The sequence below is a fragment of the Parasteatoda tepidariorum genome, chromosome 5 (assembly GCF_982258835.1).
Source record: "Parasteatoda tepidariorum strain Cologne lab strain chromosome 5, Ptep-v5.0, whole genome shotgun sequence".
Taxonomy (NCBI): domain Eukaryota; kingdom Metazoa; phylum Arthropoda; class Arachnida; order Araneae; family Theridiidae; genus Parasteatoda; species Parasteatoda tepidariorum.
In genome coordinates, this window is record NC_141759.1 from 17887930 (window position 1) to 17909214 (window position 21285).

Genomic DNA, 21285 nt, shown 5'->3' on the forward strand with positions numbered 1-21285 from the left:
AATCCAGTAGAGTTGGCAGCTAAGTTAATGTAATATTTGAGCACCGTTAATTCATAAGTTATGCACCCTACATTTTTAGGTCCGTCTAAAATAAGAAAAGGAGAAATTAGCTTTATACAAAGTAGTATTTGAAATATTCACCTGATCATATTTTTTTTCATTTTCTAAGTAGTGTGGGTAATTATGAAGCAGTATTACGTGCATAAAAGAAAGAGAAAATATTTTATTGTTAACAAAATATTTTTTATTTCATCTCTTACATCCACACAAGATATTTACAAGCAATTTTCTCGCATAAAACATTTATATAAAATAGCGATTAAGTATTACGTTAATCTGTACAAAATTCCAAGTATTCACAAACATTGAGAGTACATCGATGAGAAATTATTATACAAATATAAATTAGATTTATACAAAGACAACATTAAAATGGAACGGTTGTTATGTAAAAGATTTTACAAATAAACGCATGATAAAAAAATAATGAAGCAAAGGCTATGTTAAAAAAAGTTAATTTTAAATCACAACATTTATAATTCTTGGACGGAAATCTTTTTTTCATGTCAAAGCAGTTATTATTTTATAGATAAATAGATGACGATTGCATTATAAACAAGATCACAATAACGATCAGATCTGAAGAAATTCGTAAACATGAGTAATAATCGTACAATATATACATTATAATCAATGCAAATTTCATTTAAGAATTAAAATGATTTAATTCATATAATCACACTCATATGAATCATTAAAATGTAAACAATTACGGATGAAACGGGTATAGAATATTGTATACAAATAGAAAACTTTGCCACAAACACTTAGACTTGAATATACATTTATCAAATGAAGTTGCTAATAATGCATTAAGAAATATTTGTTTTTTTAATTAATGGCAAATTGAGCACTTAAATTGGGAATATTAAAAACTTGTCATTTTTTTAAAAATGTTTATAATTTAGACAAGTAAAATTTTTATTGGTCAAATTGATTATTTCATTTACAGTAAAGTACAAATTAGCAAATAATCAAACATGCAGATATATTCTAATAACCTACATATATATAAATGTTTATGTTTTCATGTATTTCATTTGTTTTAGCAGTATATTGAAAACAAAATTGGAAATTTAAAAAAAAAGAAAAAGAGATTTAGGTGTTACAAACAAATTAATCAATCAACAGTCATCTGTCGTTCTTATTAAACCATTTTTTTCCCCCGAAGTTGCTAAAAAAATTTTTATAACCAAAAAAAAAAAAGGAAATTGCAGTAGTTTGAATAATTTGAATACATAAAATCAAAATATTAAAAAGCAGCAACCTGAGGTTTGTAAAATATTACAGAGGAAATTTACTAGAAAAACAAAGGTCATGAATTTTATTAGTATGAAATTATTTTGATCTTATTGCTCAAAAGTAGTAGGAGAGAGGAAAAAAAATTTTTTTTTTTCCATAGCAACTAAAAAAAAAAATTGTTTTTTCACATAAAACTTATCTAAATCCCATAAAAATTTTAAGAAACTATGATTTATGCTAAAAGAAAAGGACAAATTTCATTCATATTATTTGGTTAATTAGTACTCCACTGTAGTTATTCATACTTTAGCTAAAATCTTAGATTATTCTTACAAGCAAAGAAATTTTTTTTAAAATCTAATGTCTACATGCATACTAAGCTTGTAAAAAGAGCTCACAGATGATGCACAATCTCGACAATAAAATATATTTTTTTAAATATAACTAGCAAGCATTGTCAATTGCTACTAAAAAATACCGTAATAAAAAAAACGAAACAGAATTTTTGTGGACTCTTGATTCTCGATGACAAACTAATTTCATAAGAAACTGGTGAATAAACAACTAACTTCAACCAGCTCAGTTTAAATGGTTAAAATATTCTTAACAAAAGAAACAACTTTGTACTAAAACAAAATTTCAGTTTTCTTTCTCAGCTGAGGTGTGAGTGTAAAGTTGGTCTCAGTGGTAAGCAACCGTCTACCCACATGTTGGGACTCTCTAGCATGGATTGCCAGAGGGAGGACTCGTCTCTTCTAGAATCCATCCAGTCAACTGGTACACCATGGTACAGACCTTTAAAATAATAAAATGTTACACCATTAGATGCAATACACAACCCAGAGGTGATTAAGTAAAATCATTAATGACACATTTCAAAAAAAAATTATATCATTATAAATTTAAATCATTGATATTTTCAAAACAAGAAATTCTAAATAAATTATATGAAGAATGATGTAAATAAATAATTATGCATAAGTTTACTTTCATCTCTAATCACATTTATTATTCTACCAGAAAAAAAAATTATTTGCAAATGAAAGAGATGCCAAGTATAAATTCTAGAACTAATATTTTTAAATAAAAGATACAAGATTTTTATACAGAAATGTGATCGATGAATTCATGAAACTTTTAGACCTTGGATTTCTGGAGCACAATCATCTATGACAACAGGAGCAATGTAGTAATTCAAAAGATATCATGCATGTAATCATGTAATTAAGATTGCACAACCTTTGTTAGAAAAGGGTCAGAGTAAAAAAAAAAGTTGCTATTAAAACTGATGAGAGTAAAGCATCCATGCAACAACCAGTTGTTGATCAAAGGAGTCATGGAGGTTAAGATTTGACAATGACTACACAGCGTCTTAAGGGGCCTTTTGCCTCCTGGCCTACTTAATTGTCTAAGAGGTGGAAAATTCACAGGGTGAGTAGCCAAAATATTCGACAGTTTTTGACAATTGACGGTTTTATCCTGCTTTAACCGTCACGTCAAAAAAAATCTTTTGGCATTGTTTTCGACAATTGTCAAAAATCATGCAATTTTGAATCGTGTAATACGAATGGCGTTTTCATACACTATGGACCGACAATATGCCGAAATAAATTGGGGTTGAATTAATTATGAAAACGTTGAATAGAACAATGTGAACTGTGTCCTTTTGCATAATTCGAAGTGAAAATCATAGTGAAAGAAAATCTCATTTTGCAAAAGGGAAAATTAAGTACTTTTTAAAAACACCCAATGAAAAAAGCACCTTTAAGGGCTTTTAAAAGCGAAAATCTTAAATAAGCACCTTTAAGCACTTTTTAAAAACGCTACGCACCCTGATTCAAAATATGTTTTAAATTGTTTCATTTATTGCATGTAAATACAAGGTATAAATGTAAAATACAAGGTTGTCATCCAATCGCAATTTGAGATATAAAGTGTGCAATATTTTAATTATTTTTTCACTTTTTTTTGCAACAAAATTATAGTAATACAATTCAATTAGTAATTTTGAATGGTAGTTAAATAAATAGTACACACTTGTCAATTTTTAGATCTTTGATAAATATTTTTGCCTTTAGAGAATCAATGTTAACAGTGCTGGAAGTTCAAAATATAAAAATTAAGGACACAATTTTTCTCCAAACTTAAGGACAATTTATGGATGCTGATTCTCTAATGGGAGCAATTAGTACAATATCGCCATGAGGTCGCAGATAAACAATTGGTGATAGTTTTAGTTCCAGCACTTAAGTGAGTAGCAAAATACAGGGATTCTCTAGTGAAAAACCTTAGAGTGTGATATGGGGGGAGATATGAGCTTGCTATATATTTCTCCCACATCGAATGCTTTTATGCTATAAAATCAAGAGTAACTGTCTCTAACACTGGAAATAGATTAATATCATACTTGACGAGAAATGAAGACACTACTGCTCATTTTGTTATTTACTTTGCTTCATGGCATATAACATAATGTTTGAAATTTCTTTAATTCTTTTTTAGATTTATTCTTCCTGTTAACTTCAACAAAAATTTGGAAAATAACAAAAACAGGACATTTATTGAAATGTTTAATAATTAAGGACAGCTTTGAGCCCCCTATTTAGCATCGTACAAATCAGTCTTAATCTGTTTAAACTCTAATAAAACAAAATTGAAAAACACATTTTTAGTTATAAATTATAAACTCATAATCAAAAATCACATAATTTTATTGTTTTACATTATAGAAAAAAAAATCTATCGACATTCTAAAAATTACTAAGCACTATTTCGTTTAATCTGATAAAGTGTTACAGTACAGGACCCGTTATCCGGAAATCAGAAAACCGGAAAACCAAAAAACCGGAACGAAATTCGATAAATTTTCTCGCCATTTTTTTAAAAAAAGATTTTTTTTCCTCATAAGATTTTAGGATTTTTCTTTCTTTTTTGAAAGATTTTTACCTTACCATCATTTTGGAAATAATCATTAGTGTATTACTTCATCGTTTTTTCTTCTTTTTAAGAGTATTTTCAAAAACTTTTTTTTAAGTTGGGTTAAACAATAAAAAAAACGGCTTTTTGTAGCGATTCAGAAAACCGGAAAAATCAGTTATCCGGAATAGCGATGGTCCCGACCGTTCCGGATAATCGGTTCCCTACTGTATTTTCAATCTCGCCTGAAAGACATAGAGCTGTCGAATGACACTTTATCATCAAAATCAGTCAGTTGCAAAAAGAGAAAAACTTAAAATCTAAGATGGGAAATAAAGAGGCTTCTTGAATGGAAAATTTTAGGTACTTTTATTTGTTTGAATAAAAAGGTGAGAGGATGAAGGTTCGAAGTGATTATGAATTCACTGAACTTAAGTCAATTAGCTCTCAATCTGTTATTTTTACATTGACAATAAGAAATAAAGATTATGCCTTATTTTCTGTCAGCAAGGTTTTAATTGATGAAATCTATAAATCCCTAACAATTGTTTACCCATTCAACACATACATTGTTGACATTATTAACGTTTTAATTTGATGCAAAAATACTCTTTTTAACCCATCAAGAGTTGATTTGCAGATGCACTTGGGACTTTCTTCTGCTAAAAAAAAAATTATTCACTTGGTACCATCATCCAATGACATCTCCAAAGTTTAATAATGTTTTCCTTGGGGGGGGGGATTAATATTGTAGAGCTAAATAAGAAGTAAAGCTATAGCGATTTTAATAATTTAATTTAAATCACGACTTAAATTGCATGAACTTTAAAAAAAAAAAATTAAAGGATCTAAGAAGGGATAATATATTTATATATGTCACTGACATATTATTATATAAGTCATAAAGCAACCTAAATAAAGAACATACACACATATTTTTTAGGTTGTGATATTTCTTAGAATCTAATTTCATTGATACTGTGACTGATTGACTGCCGGTCAAGGTTGACTTAGCCTTTGATCCCTTCAGTAGGTCAATAAAATGAGTACCAAGCATGCTGGGGGATTAAACACTAGGAGTTCCGAGTTTGGCTGACCACCCAACCAGAACATCTGCTCCTGTACCCCAGAGCCCAAGGTCAAGAAAACTGAGATAGGCACAGTAGGCCTTAGAAGTATACGGAATTTAATTTCATTCATAATTAAAGGTTTAACCTAGAGGATTAGAAAAGAGGGAGGGGAAAAGAAAGCATATGCAGATTAGAATGAAGAGTAACTTTTAAATTACTATTTAGTAATAGTTGCATGTAAAATGATTAGTTATTTTACCATAAAAAAAAAGATAAACATTTCAATATTTTGTTTCATTTTTATTCTGTCTAACATGCAAATTAACTATCTAGTTTTCCAATTCATGAAGGAGTTGAGTTTGAATAAATACAATCTGATTTTATTTACTTAAAGATAAGTTTGTAATAATCATAAAAAATATTAACAATTTAGCAAGGAGTATTAAGCAATTTTGTTTCAAAATTGTTGTTAAATATTATTAAGCATTAACAATTCATTATTAATGCTTTGATTATTAATCGTAATAAATAAAAAAAAACATTCAAGAAATGATATATATAAAAGAAAAATTTCATTAAAATGAAAAATAAAAAATGGATATTTTTTACTTGAAAAAACTGTGATTTTTAAAATAATAAATAAAACTGAAGTATGATCTCCCAAGAAACTTTTTTTTCCAAACAGGCAACCACTAGGCTCTTCAATGATCTCAATCAGTGGTGGAAAAACTACACTATTTTTGTAGTTTACTACAACTACAATTACTGTGTTACAAATTTAGTTGGAATTGTAGTAGTTTGAAATTGTAAAAACTACTTCACTACTTTAAAGAGACGAACTTACACTAAGTGTAAGGAAATAATTAAGAAATATTTATTCATGTTTACATGAGCCAGTTTGTTATTCAAAAAAATTTTAGTTCGAATTTTTTCATTTAATCTTCAACCTTTTTAATGCTCTTTTATTTCCTCTAAAAAATTAGGTACACCGAAATACATTTCCTTCCTTTTAAATAACATCAATGCTTCACGATTCTACATTCCCCTGTGAAAGTGTGATCAAAGTGATTAATTATCTATTTCTCATAATGGCTAGTGCAAAGATTACTTATACATGATTCTAAGCACGTAATTCCCGTTAACGCTCAGCTGTAGTTGCAGTTAGTTATATTCACTGCATCGTTGCACACAACAAATTTGAAAAATTAGTTGTGTTAGAGCCATGCATCTTTACTAAACTATCGTTAGAAGTTGTTTCCAGGAACCACTACAAACTACTTTGTTTTTCGTATCACACTACTCACAACACTAAAAACTACAAAAAAAGTAGCGGCTACAGTAGTTTCATTATTTGTAGTGCGTTTCTTCCGACCACTGATCTCAATGTATCAAAAGAACAAGTTATAGCAATCATTTTGACTACTCACCCGAGCCAGTGTTGAGCCTGACACCACCCAGAAAGTGATTGCTCGTGATCTTGTCGTAATCCCAGACAGTGAGTTCCAGGCTTCTCTCCCTTAGATCATCCACGCTCAGATCTTCATAGATGACCGTGTAATACCACTTGGGGTGTCTGCTCTTCTTCACAATGGGTGTCTTCTGTTTACTACTTTTGCTCTTGTCAGGCAAGAGATAACTACAATAAAACAAAAACATCAGGCAAACTCTTGACATGTTTAAACTTAATGAGTTATCACTGCAAAAATATTTAATTCAAACAAAAACACAGCTGCCAATAAATGGCAAAATCAACGGTATTCACGAACGACAAAATATAAAAATCAGTAATTAAACAATTTCTCGCCAACCCCCACTTCTTCGTTGAAAACGCATGAGAAATGCGCCATATAAAAATATTTTGAATTAATATAGAATTATTATGAATAATTTATAAAATACTGAAAACATATTTCACAATTGTTTTACAAATTTCTTAATTCTTAATAGGAACCTTGTATTGTTTACCATATTTTGAGAAATGTTTCGATTAAATATGACTTAAATTATTAATAAACAGCTTTTTAATTGTTTCAAATTTTAAAATTTTTGAAAAAATGGCCATTGCTAAAAATGCTACAATATATCACCGGCCAGTAACAAAATGTTCTAATTTTGCCCTATAACTGATAACAAGAAATTAAAAATTATAAAACTCCAGATTTTGTAGTAAAATAAGAATCGCTCAGTATCAAAGATTAAAACTTGTTTCATTTTGCCGATAAATTCTATTTCTTATACATTTTAAAAATAGTAATATTTTCGTATATGGAGCAATACGTTTAAATAATAATGATAACATTAAAGATCAAATTTAGTTAAAGCACTATAAAATAATAATACTTAAAGACTATGAATTTGGAATAAATTTGTGATAACAAAAAAAATTAGAATCAGGGCCTGATTAAGAAAATAAACTGTTAAGAGACCCCTCGTTACTACTCTAAACAAAATTTACCTATAGTTTAATTATGAAGTGTTTAAAATTATTTATAACGTAAGTAAATTATGATAGATTAGTAAATTGGAGCTTAACTCATAATTCCACTAGCTTAATGAAAAATACAAAAAGAAATTATTTGTAACATTAGGGGTCCCAGGCCTGGGCTTCTCAGGCTTTATGATAAATCAGGTACTGGTTAGAATGCAATCAGAAAAGAAATACATAATGAACTTAAAATTAAAAAAAAGCAAAACGAAGCTTTACATATCATACCTGCCAACTTTCACTCTTTCCGAGAATGGATTTTAAGAGTGGTTGTAAAACAATAATTGAAAAACAATCTGACTCAAAAATACATTTATATTTTGATCTCGTTGAAATTCGCTTGAGCAAGGATTATTATGCTTTCATATATTTATTGTAATTATTCATATGTAGTGGTGGTCAAACTCATTTATAATTATCATTATAATTCAAAAAGTTAATTGGAATAAACTGAGTATTGCTACCACTTTAAATATGAAAATAAAATCTTCCGGAAAATCATGAAGAGTAGGCAGGTATGACATATGACCCAAATAACAAAAGGATATTAATTAAAAGATCTTGAAATCATTTGAACAATATTCATGAATTTAATAAATTACAGAAATTTTATAAATTCCAAAACAATTCATATTAAATGTAACAAATTAAGGATGCTTGTTAAAAATGCACTATATAGGAACAATTGATAAAAATTAATGGTACCTAATAAAAATAGCACAAATAAGGTACTTGATAAAAATGTATAATAAATTAATGACATGCAATAAAGAGTAACAAACAAAAGGTACTTGATAAAAATAAATAATAAATTGATGGCACTTAATAAAAACTATCAAATTGAAGGTTCTTGATAAAAATGTATAATAATTAAAAGACACTTTATAAAAAATAATAAATTAAAGGTACTTGATAAAAATGCATAGTAAATTGACACTTCATAAAAAGTAACAAATTAAAAGCACTCGATAAAAATGCAATTAAGGGCACTTCATAAAACTGTCATAAATAGAGGACACACTATATAAATGTAAGTAATTCGAGGGCAGATAAACTTTAAGCGTAAGAGAATGCAGTGAATACCTTTTGCAGAAGGCGTCAAGAGGGCTGCTGCTGTTGTTGGTGGAGATATTTCTGGCCTCCTTCACAAGAACGTGAAGGGCACCTCTCACAGAGATGACAGGAGCAGGTCTGAAACGGGACTCTAGACTCAAGTCCCTTGGCACATATTTCAAGGCGATGAATAACTCGCCTCGGTAGTTCAAGGGGCTCGTCAGAGACTCAGCCTGCAATCATATATAATTACAATTTCAAAAATAAAATTATATCTATTATGAAGTATGACAAAAAAAAAAAAATATGAGAAAAATCATACATAAAAAAAAGAGTACAAAGTAAGAATACAAAATTGATTTCAAAAATTTACTTTTAGGTTTCATTTTTAGGAATTTTTAGGTTTAGTGACTTCCTAAAGTCTCTTGAGAATAAAAACATTTAAAAAAAGAATTATAAATCTGTTTTCTTTTTTTTATCATTTATTTTATAAACTGCTATTATTTTATATATTATTATTATTTTATACATTATTATTTTCTAAATTTTGATATTAGAAAAACTAGTTTTTTTTAAAATCATGTTTCCATTAAATCCAGTAGATTTTAAAACATAAATATAACTATTGCAATATCCAAAAAAGAATGAAGCAAAACTGATTCAAGAAACATTGAGATTGATAGATAAAACTTACAACTTCACACAAATGAATTACTAAATGATTCAATAAGAAACCTTATTTAAAAATGCACGCTGCTAGCACCCTGACTTCAATCTTTATCAATTCAATAACTTAAAGTATCTTTTAAACAGTTTTTACATAATCTAAAAAAGTGTGCAACAGAAAATTTTGGTTGTGTTGTTTACAATATAATCGCAAATATTGCTAAAAAAAGGAAATGATTTTTATAAAAAGAAGAACACAATAAAAAGCAGAAAATTGCAGATCTCTAGCTTGAGTGGTAAGTTAGCATACCAATAATACAAATTTAATAACATAAAATTTTTTTTTTTAATTTTAGTGCAAAAGATAATCATCCTTACCCTTTCTTGAAGGGGGTACCACCTGAGTGTAGGAGAATCAAGCAGACGATAACCAAGTGGCAGTGAAATTTCCCCTAAGAAATCATTCCTACCAAATAGATCACTATTCCAGACAGTAAGCCAAAGAGTTCTTGATTCTAATTCATTTTTCAAAACTGGAAACTAAAAAACACAGAAAATAAATTAATAAAAGCAACAAAAAAAAGTAATTTTTAGTATTTTGCAATTTATAAATTTTTTTTCTTCTTAATAACTACTTTTACCACATAATTTTTCTCTAAATACACAATGATGTTAAGAGCATGAGTTAAATCATTTTTAAATTATGCTATAAAAATATTTATCGTATTTTTAAATAAAATAATAGTTGAGTTAAGTTATAGCTACATATGGACCTCGCAATGCAGAAATAAATTCACAATAAAAGATGGTGCAATATATTCGAAAGCTTTGAAAAATCTTTTTTAGCATGAATTGGTTAAAAATAGTAATTATAATAGTATATAATTTGCTCGGTAAATTTTTAACTTGTAAAGGAAATTTTCCCTGTAGTCCCTGTAAAAGAAAATTTCGTTACAGTGAATTTTTTTCTTTAACGAAATTCTTAATTGGAACATCAAATAACATTAAAAATATTCTCCAGATAATGAAGTAGTTTCTATTCCTTATAATAGAGAAATACATGTAGTTTCAATTATAAATTAGTAATATTTTGTTTCAGGGTTGGCACGATTTCAATCATGATTAAAATTGCAATAAAAATATTTTTTTTTACACGAAGGCATTGATATAAATAAATTATGATCCTTTTTTAATAAAAAAAAATTCTTTTAGTTAAACTATTTGATTTTCAAAAAAATAATCATTAAGTTCAAAATATTTTTATACAATAAAACATATTCCTTACAGCAGGGGTCGCCAAACTTTTTTGATCATCGACCCCTATATAATTTTTCGAAATCTCCATCGACCCCCACAAAAGTAATTTTCTGTTAATTAAAATAAAACTCTATTAGATACTGTGTTTGTACATTTATTTTATGATTTTAAACATTTATTAAAGTAATAGTACATTGTGTAACAATAGTTTTATGAAAAATATATTAATATTGAAATTTAAATACCTTATTATTAAATAATAAGTAATTATGCATAAGTAGATATAATAAGTAAAGTAACTAAAGATTTACTGCTTCTTGATCAATCAGATGGGTGTGACTGGTGTTTTTTTTGCAAGGTTCGCTACATTGGGTTCAAAATTGGTCAATTTTAATTTTCGACAAAATTGGTCAATTTTGTAATTTTCGTAAAAAATACAAAGTGTGCTATAGTTTTGTCGCGGGCTGTACTAATCCATATTATTAATGCTTACCTTCTTTCTTGTGCATTGATAATTAAAATTGATATCTAAACCAAACGAATGGTTTTATCGAAACAATAACTAATTATCCAAAACTAAAAAAGTTTTAATAATGACTCTGCAAATATACAACACTGTTCACAGTTTGCAAAGATAGCTGAAACTGCGTCTGATATTTGCGTTTCTAACGTCAATGATCGTCACATGTGACATTTGGACAAGTGCATATATGCGTATGACTTATAAACCTGAAGTGATGAGTTCGTGCCACTGCGCGGTGGTACGTAAATACTTGTTTCACCCCAATCAATATGCGTTTATTAATTTATGTTTTATAAGGAAACTGATATTGACTCAATTATAAAAAAAATTCACAAATTTTACATACTTAATTAGGTATGTGTGATTTGCGTATTGAGAACTGTTTTTTTTTCCCACACACAATCGACCCTTCCGATTCGAAACGACCCCCATTCGCCCCCCTGTCTCAGATCGACCCCCGCTTTTGTTAAATAGACCCCTGGGGGTATATATAGACCACTTTGGCGACCTCTGCCTTACAGTATGATTTTTTATAAAATTCTGATTTCACTGATAACAAATGTCTTATCCAAGGAAAAATGAAAGGGGCATGTACGTAAATTACTATATTTCAAAATAGACTAATAAATAAAGACAGACTAAAATTGGATAAGAGAGGCTTGAAACTTTTAAATGATAATTTTCCATTAGTTGATAGAATTTTCTATAGACAAATTAAAAGAGTTATGAATACTTGAAAAAGAAAAAATATATACCCTTAATAGTTCATTGAAAACAGGATTGAGTGTATTCTTTTTAGTTTTTGTTTTTCTTTTTCCACTTCTTGTTTTATCAGGTAAAAGATATACTTTTACATACCTAAAAGAAAATACAAAAAAAAAAAAAAAAAAAAAAAAAAAAAAAGAATCTTAAGAAGGAATAACAGGCAAATATAACTTATAAATTTCCAAGCAAATTCACTAAAGGGTAAAAAGAAATATATATGTATAGTAATACACTGCTAAAGTGATAATTTTAAATTTGTAATACATACGGATTAGATTTATTATTTCTTGCGTCACTGGCAGCTAAATTTCTGCACTGTTTCACAAAGACTTCCATCATTTGAGACTTTTGGTTGTAATTCAGACCAAAGAGAACATCACCACTTATTGTAACATAGCCATAGTGACATCCACCTGCACTATATACACTAGTCATACTAGCACTATGAGACTGTAAAAATTAATTAAATTTAGTACCCACGATATTAAATTATACATAGTAAACAGATCTTATTCAATAAAGGTTAAAACACATGATATTCTGAATGATATTCCCATTAACTGAAGCAATCTTGAAAAATAAGTTAACCGCCAAAACAAGTCATGAATTAATTTTTTTATATACTGTAAAATTTACTAAAATTTCACTCATAAAAATTTTAAAAAACTGAGAATCTGGCAGTGATTTTGAAAATTTTTTATCTAGATGAAAAATTATTGCTAATTTGGCGATTTTTAAAAAAGTTTAATAACTTTTAAGATATTTAAGTTATTTGTCTGTTCTAAAGGCCAGATAATTCTTCGCGGCAGGATTATATAATAGTTTAAAATCATCGCATTGCTTCAAGTAAAAGGCACTTAAACTATGGCTTTTTTTAAATATTTTCCTTGGCTACAAAGCCTCGAAAAACAGCGTTAAGGTTCAAACGCAAATATTTAAATTGCTTCTGTATTACAGTACATTAAACTATAAGGGTTGCTACAACATAGAAAAATTTAAAACTGGTAGGTAAGAACTTCTTCAAAGCTACTAAAAATGTTTACGCTCAGATTTCATTTCGCACTATTATTCTGTTGCCCTTTTTTTACTTAAAATTCTTTTGAATATTTTAATTTAAATAAATATATAAAAATTTCTTAAATTTGCTACCACTTTAATTAATTTCCAGACCATAGATACCCTGTCTATCTTGTTAACAACTAAACACTAAAAATAGAACACTTTTGTTACAACTTTCTTAAATTGTTGAAAAAAAGGTAGTCACTGTCCTTTCATCCATTTAATGCGAGGTAACAAAAGGTGATCCTAAAAATTTTATTTCTGTTGTGCCGAAAAAACAACAAACATACTTAGGTTTGTCTATGATTTTGATGATTTTTATCTGGATGAAAAATTATAGCCAAATTGGCGATTTTTAAAAAAAATTTAATAACTTTTAAAATATTTAAGTTATTTGTCTGTTCTAAAGAGCAGATAATACTTCATGGAAAAATTATATATATAGCTTAAAATCATCAAATTGCTACAAGTGTAAGGCACTTTAACCATTACTTTTTCCCCCCTTGGCAACGGAGCTTTGAAAAACAGTGTTAACACCAAAATGTGTTTAAAGCAAAATTAATTTAAAGCATTAAAATTAAAAATGCAAGTTAGATTTAAAAGATTTAAGTTATTATAACTATGTCTAAAGATGTAAAATTTATATAAAAGGCTCTAATTCTTTTGCGATAAGCATCTTTTTACAGTAATTTGTGTGTGTTTGAGTACATAAATTTCAATTTCAAAATATAAAAGAACCGTAATTTATATAATATCAGCTAATTAATAGACAAAGAAAGTGATAATTAAAAAGGGGAAGACATACACCAAGGGAAAGAACACTCTGGCTGCCAGAAAAGTATCTTCTGGCATCCACTTCATCATCAACATTCATTGAGTTATCAGGATCGTTTTCTGAATACAAGCCTAATGCAGAGTATGACTAAAAAAAGAAATATATCAGGTCAGAACTAAACAAATACACATAAAAACAGAATACAATAGGCTATCTCACAAAAAATTGATAATCAAAATGGTAATGAAAATCTATGATTAATGTAATTTGATCATAAAGGATTATGCTAATCATTTATAAAAGCTCTATGCTACGTGGGAAAGAATAATTAAATTTCAGTTTACATCGACTAAAAATCCAGTACAGTATAAATGCTTATAGTACATGTATAATTTTTATTCAGGTTTTAGCATATTTAGTAAATAAATGGCTGTAAAGAACTAAATTTTAATTTTTTAAGTAATCATCTTAAGTAAACAACAGAAATTAAAAAACAAAACAAAAACAGACCTCAATATATTTTATTAAATATCTACCTACGCATAATAGGCTCTCCATTATTTGAAGTAAATGGGAATAGACATCAAACCTAGCTCAGATAATTGAGATACTATAAAGTATGTAACATTGCTTTTAAAGATATATTCAACAATAAAAACTCTGAAAAATCAATATTTTTTTAACAATAGAGTTATAAAGTACATGTTTAACCTTAATTTTATTATGACCATTTTAAAAAAGTCTTTTCATCATATAGAAGAAAAAAATATTTTAGCTTAAAATCATCATTTTTACACAGCTCTTAACATCAACTCTATCTTACATAAACTTTCACAACATATTGTTGAAAAAGAAGGTAAGATGGGGGGGGGGACTAAGCACATGATTTAACAAAAAGCTTCAGAGTGAATTTTGGTTAATAGAAGTCTAGTTGAAAGAAATATAGGTAGTCAAAGTTCAACTGTGTAAAATATTTGAATGAATTCTATTTTCTGGTTTTCCCTTTGATCAGGAATTGCCACAAAAACTACAGTCGCCAAGGTGCCAAACGGATTTTAAACTTGTAAGTTTAAAAAAAAAAAAAAAAAGACGAGTAGGGGTTTGCCTGGGTGTGGTTACGAGTTTGTGATTTCAAGTTTGTCTCATTTAGAGATGTTCTTATTTTATTACATTCTTGATGATCTTTTGGCGTAAATCACAGAAATCATCCCTAAGAAAATTTCTGCTAATGCCCTTGATCTATCATTATCCTATATATATATATATATTTCAGTCACAATTTTTACACAACAATAGAATATATTGGATACATATTGGACATTTATTTTTTCCTGTACATTATGTTTCATTAAAAATTATGTACATGATGAGAAAATGAGTAAATAATATTTTTTTCCACAAATGATGACTTTTTTAAAAAGTTTTTGCCAGTGAATAAAAAATTTACAAGCATACAAAATATTACAATAAATAATTATGAGTAAAACACTTTTTGAATAACAGATTATTTTACAAAAATTAATTGCAAGTTGGACAAAATGTGAAAATTTCAAACGTGCCATATACAATCACATTAAAAAATATGTATACTAATTCAGGACTTTCCTACATTTTAACATTAGATGAAACTGGCCTTGGTAAACAAACATCAAACTCTAAATATAAGTTACACAAGACATTTCAAACATAATAGGATATCAGCATTTAAAATTTTGTTTTTAATCAAATTAAATCAAATAAAAATTAAAGTAAACTTACATCACCAGGTTTACAAGCAGCATTTAGATGAGGCATAGAAACAGCTCCAAATAGCTCTTTATCATTTTCAACAGAAGTAGATTTGGCATACTTTTTTAGATATTTTGCAGGGATGGTAGAATCAGAAGTCTGGGCCTCACTACCTAATAATTAAAAAATAAAATCAATAAAAAGATGTTAATCTTCAACAATATCAAAGGTTAAAGCCATTCCAAAGTTTATTCTACCAAATGAATTTATAGAAAAAATTCATTATTATATTTTTTTATCAGCTTCAATATGATATTTTGTAACAGTTGTCATTACCTTTTTTTAAAAAAAAATACCATTTAACAAGCTATAATTATTTAATTTCAACCTTAAAATATTTGCAATTCAGTTTAAAAATAATGAAAGGAATTATTTTTTAAGTGTTATAAAAAATTTCAGAATTATATTCAAGATAATTTTTTAATTTTATTTTATTAACTTAGTACAGGAAATTAACAACCCTTTTCCATTAAAATTTTTTTTTAAACCTGTACAAAACATAAACAAAAGGAGACAGTAAATATTTTATTGTTATAAAAAACAAATCAGCAAATTATCACAAACTAGATAAGATCTTTATCAAGGTTATCTCTAATACATAACAATATGCATATGTATATTTAAAAAGTGATAAATATGGTTATTTAAAATACTTATAATACACATGCAATTTTTCTAAATGTGTATTTTTAAATAATTAATAACAGTCTACTTCTGACATCAATGAAGCAACAAGAAATTCCTGATATAATTTTATTATTAATTAATAATATTGAATCTTTAATTAAAATGCTTTATTTTGTAAACTTCCTTTTTTTTTTCTTTTGAAAAAAGAATATTATTAATTAATAATAAAATTAATATTTCTGTCATTAATTTTATTATTAATTAATAATATTTAACTGTTTACTAAAATGTTTTATTTTGTAAATATTTTTTTTTCTTTTGAAAAAAGAAAGAAAATCTATAAATAATTAATGCTGTTGAGTTTTTCTCACACAATTTAGCCCATCCTGGAGAAAATTAACTTTTAAAAATGTGAAATTCGAAGAGCAGGTGCAAAATATACAATAAAATTGTCTTAATTTCTTTGAAAAATGATCCGACATCAAATTTACACTACAATTTGTATATAATTTAATGTTGACATACAATTAAATACATAAAATTGACAAGTTATTTAAGTTATTAAGTTGCCTTGGTTACAAGAGATGAGTATTTTTATTATTTTAAAGTGAGCATTTGAAAACGCAGTTCCTATTAAAAGCTCATATGTATTTTGTAAAGAAATAAATATAATACTTAAAAACCATACCTTATTGTTTACATTTGAGAATATTCTTTTGTTAATAGATCATTTTTATACATAATTTTCTTTGAATATTTATCTTTTACATTGCAATTTTCAATTTTGCAGTAACCTTATTCTTTCTATATTTCAGTTTTTCATGTATTTGACAATTATTTTAAATTTCCATTAAAAATAAAGAAAGAAACGTTTAAATGGCATTTCCAGTTTTAGAAAGATTTTTTTTCTTTTCTTTTCTTAAGTTGGGAGCTTTTACTCAATGTCATTTTTTTTGTCAATGTCACTTTTTTTGCCTTTTTTTAGGTCAATTTCAGAACAGTCAAATCGGGACTACTATAGTAATAATTAATACAATATTTTAGGTAAACAAATGTTTTTTTTAATTTTGATGTATAGAAAAGGTATATAGATCGCAGGGTTGGGATTTTTTAAATGAAAGAAACTAGACAAAATGGAAGATAAAAAAAATGGCCAATAGAATTGTTTATTGATAAATATTATAAAAATAGTTAAAATTTAAATAAATAAAATTTAATATTCTGCTAGAAAGTTACAAGTTTTTCACACATTTATTAAGAAAAAAAAATCTATTATTTATTTCAGGTTTATACAGAATATTAAAATTTATGTTGTACAACATAAAATATAATATTTTTAATTTAAATTAAAATTATGCTAATTTTCTTAAAGAAATGTGAACACTTATATCTACATGATTTTATATATTTTTATACTAGACATTTTGTTCTTATACCGTATGATATATATATAACTTATATACATATACTGTATAATATAACATATATATATATGCATATATATACATAAATAATTTATAATTATTTAAAAAAACATTACTTAGAAAACTAATTAAGAATGTTCATTTAAAAATAATTAGTAGATAAGATATTTTTCAACTGATTAAATTTTTTCCCTGATTTTTTTTTATTAATATAAATATATTTTTAGTGACTTTAGATACTAAGTTTGTTAGTACTCAGGGAAACAAGTTTTTCTTTTTTTTTTGAAAATATATGCATATATTATCAAACCATAAAATAAGAATTAATTTCGTACTGAAAAGTTAGAATTGATGTAAATCCTAAGCAGGATACTTATAAGCTGTCAAATGTGAAAACTTTTACTTCTCTATGACACGTTACACTCATAAAGATCTTTAAATTTCTTTTTTTCCTATAAGCAGCCTATATATGAATAAAAAATGCCCTTTAAAATGTTTACTTTTTCATAGCTTTCAGTTCATCGTGTTAAAAAGACTTTACAGCATTATGAAATTTTTTAAATTCTGATATATCTATAACAATTTACAAATGAAAATTCAGTAATTAGTGAATAAAAATATGATATTCAAATTTTTTGGTATATTTTGGGAATTAATAATTTTATGAAATGAAAATATAAATTTGCTATTAAATATATCTAAAGCTTCAGCCTATAAAAGAGTTGCTTTGAGTAGTTATGAAATATTACTTGATTATGCTAATTAGTATGCTAAATAAAATTTGTTTATATAGTTTAACACAAGGACGGCAAGTTTCAATCACAGTGGGAAAAACCAACCCAGAAGAAACTCTTTCTAGTTAAGAAATATCAATATGAACAAAAATTTTAATCAGTTTATAATAGCAATCTAGTAGTGATGATAGTAATAGTGTTATTTCCAAGTAATTCACTAAATTTACAAATATATGAAAATAAAAAGCAAAAATTTAAAAGAAAAATAAATTCAATAACTTTCTTAAGAAACTAAAACAATAGTTTTCTTTCAATGACTTACAAAAAGAATTGTAGTAGAAATTAATTTTATTATTATGTAAGGAACTTTTTCAAAGTATCCCAATTAAAATTAATACAATATTAAGATATACTGCAAATTACACATTGTATTTATAAATATGAACAACATATACTAATTTTAATAAACAAATGTTGTTAAGTATTATTACAAATTAAAATTTTAATTTCATAAAATTTTAAGAAACTGATTTGGTTAAGACTTTAAATTTTTTATAAGTTAAGACTTTAAATTATTTAATCTGAGAATTGTGTATAAACCTACATGTTTTATTTTAAAATTTAAAACTTGTAAATTTCGAAATATAACTGTTAAGGCTTAGGATTTCTCTACATTTTGATAGCTTTATTGTCTTTAGCTAATTTACTAATATTATAAGTATTGGAAAAAAATTAGTCCTTGTTTTCTGATAGAATAAATCAGAAAAAATTATTTAAAAACAAAATTACAAAAAATATTTTAGCATTAAATATTTCAACCAATTGATATTTTTTTTAACAAAGTTAATTTTGAATTAATATCTTACTAAATAATATTTCTTATTTTTTAAATGATTCTATTTTTAAACAAAATACACTGGTTATCATAAATTAAGGAAAATTCACAAAAATCGCGATAACTCAAGAAATTACACATGGAATTTTATGAAACTTACCCACAATATACAACACATAGTAAGGTATTAAACAACATAAAAAGAAATTATCAGACATTAATAGTAGTATAGAAATTAGCACATGTATAAAATAAACAAATTGGAAGTATCGGTTTGCAATAGAAAAAGTACCTTTAATATGGAATATGATTGCCTCTAGAAGCAATACAGCACAAACAGCGATGTGTGATGCTTTCAATTATGCGGTCTATCAGTTCAATAGGAAGTGAGAGCCATTGCTCTTGTAAAGCAGTTGCAAGCGTGGCAAGGGTCTGAGGGGGCGGATTGATGGCAGATACACGCCTCCCTAGAGCATCCCAAACGTGCTCGATAGGATTCAAGTCCGGGGATCGAGCTGGCCACTCCATGCGAGTAATTGTTTCCTGTTGAAGATAATCATCAACAATGCGAGCTCTGTGTGGTCTTGCATTATCGTCCTGTAACAGAAAGCAATCACCAATTGCCCCGGCATATGGGCGCACATAAGCATCAAGGATGTTGTCTCGATAAACCTGAGCATTCACGGTTCCCCTTGGAAAGACATGGAGGTATGTGCGCCCTCCTAAGGATATGCCTCCCCAAACACAGACACTGCCTCTTCCGTATGCATCTCTTTCACGGATGTTTGATGGATGATAACGGGTCCCAGGTTCTCTCCATATCAAATAACGTCTACTGTCACTTTCTAGACTAAACCTGGACTCATCCGTAAAGAGAACAGGCCTCCATTGATCTGACGTCCAGTGGACATGTTGTCGGGCCCACTGCAAACGGTCTCTCCTATGGCGTGATGTGAGCGGCACGCAAATGGCTGGTCGTCTCGCATACAGACCACCTTCGTGGAGCCTTCTGCGCACAGTTGACGTTGACACCAACCTTCCGGTGGCTGCAGCAAGAGAGGACCTAAGATGTGTCGGAGTAGCGGTTCTATTCCTGCGTGCACTTAATGTCAAATATCGGTCATCGGCACTGGTCGTAACAGTTGGCCGTCCTTGACTGAACCTCCTAGATGCCGAATCTGTGGTTTGAAATTGCCTCCAAAGTCTATGAACCACAGATGGACTCACATTTAGCCATCTGGCCACTTCTGATTGACTCTGCCCTGCCTCTAGTCTCCCGATGGCTCTCCATCGTAGTTCTTCAGGCAAATGATGCCTAGAGGTCATTATTACGAATTGGCTATCTCAGATTTTCAATGTCGCAATCACAGTAAAATTTGTGTGCTTTCTCTCAAACTTGGACTTTTATGCTCCAGGCAGATGACGTAAGCCGAGTGCAGCGCCACTAATTTGCATATTGCAATTTTACTCAGCTACTCTTAGTGGACAACATATGCAAATTTTGCACGGTTTGGCTTACTTTTGAAAGAGTTATCGCTATTTTTGTGATTTTTCCTTAATTTATGATAACCAGTGTATTAAGTGAATTAAAAATAATATAAGTATACTTAGTTCGTCTAAATATATATGTACATATTTATCTTGATAGAAGGTATACATATTTATTTTGGAAAATAAGGACAGAATAATTTTTTTTTTATAAATTATGTGGATTTTTTTATAAAAATTAATTTTTAGAATTTCTTACTTCTTTTTTGTTGTATATAAAATTTAATTTGTTTCAAAATGGAATTATCCATTTATTGTTTATCATTAAATTCTATTGTTATTTTTAGTTTCTTCCATTTTGTCCAGCCCCCCCCCCCTTTTTTTTTTATAGGGCTTTGGAAGAAAGAGGTTTTTTTTCAGAATGAAATGCCAAATCCAGTTCTTTACCCAACTCTAATTTTCTACTTTTTCCTAATTGTTGCTACTTTTTTCTGTTATTTAAAAAACAAGTAATAAAT

At 27.6% G+C, this 21285-nt stretch overlaps 1 protein-coding gene across 2 annotated transcripts in view; it reads right to left on the reverse strand.

The window, feature by feature from the left end:
- Window positions 1-221: 221 nt before the first annotated feature.
- Window positions 222-21285, reverse strand: part of LOC147808622 (uncharacterized) — a 187540-nt gene continuing 166476 nt past the window's right edge. For both annotated transcript variants that reach the window (XM_087163474.1, XM_087163475.1), the window contains 8 exons: window positions 15630-15772; window positions 13902-14018; window positions 12306-12487; window positions 12028-12130; window positions 9871-10032; window positions 8857-9059; window positions 6716-6924; window positions 222-2097 (listed from right to left, as the gene is read on the reverse strand). In XM_087163474.1, the coding sequence (XP_087019600.1) occupies window positions 1955-2097; window positions 6716-6924; window positions 8857-9059; window positions 9871-10032; window positions 12028-12130; window positions 12306-12487; window positions 13902-14018; window positions 15630-15772 (1262 nt within the window). In that variant the 3' untranslated portion in view covers window positions 222-1954. The remainder of the gene's footprint in view (window positions 2098-6715; window positions 6925-8856; window positions 9060-9870; window positions 10033-12027; window positions 12131-12305; window positions 12488-13901; window positions 14019-15629; window positions 15773-21285) is intronic.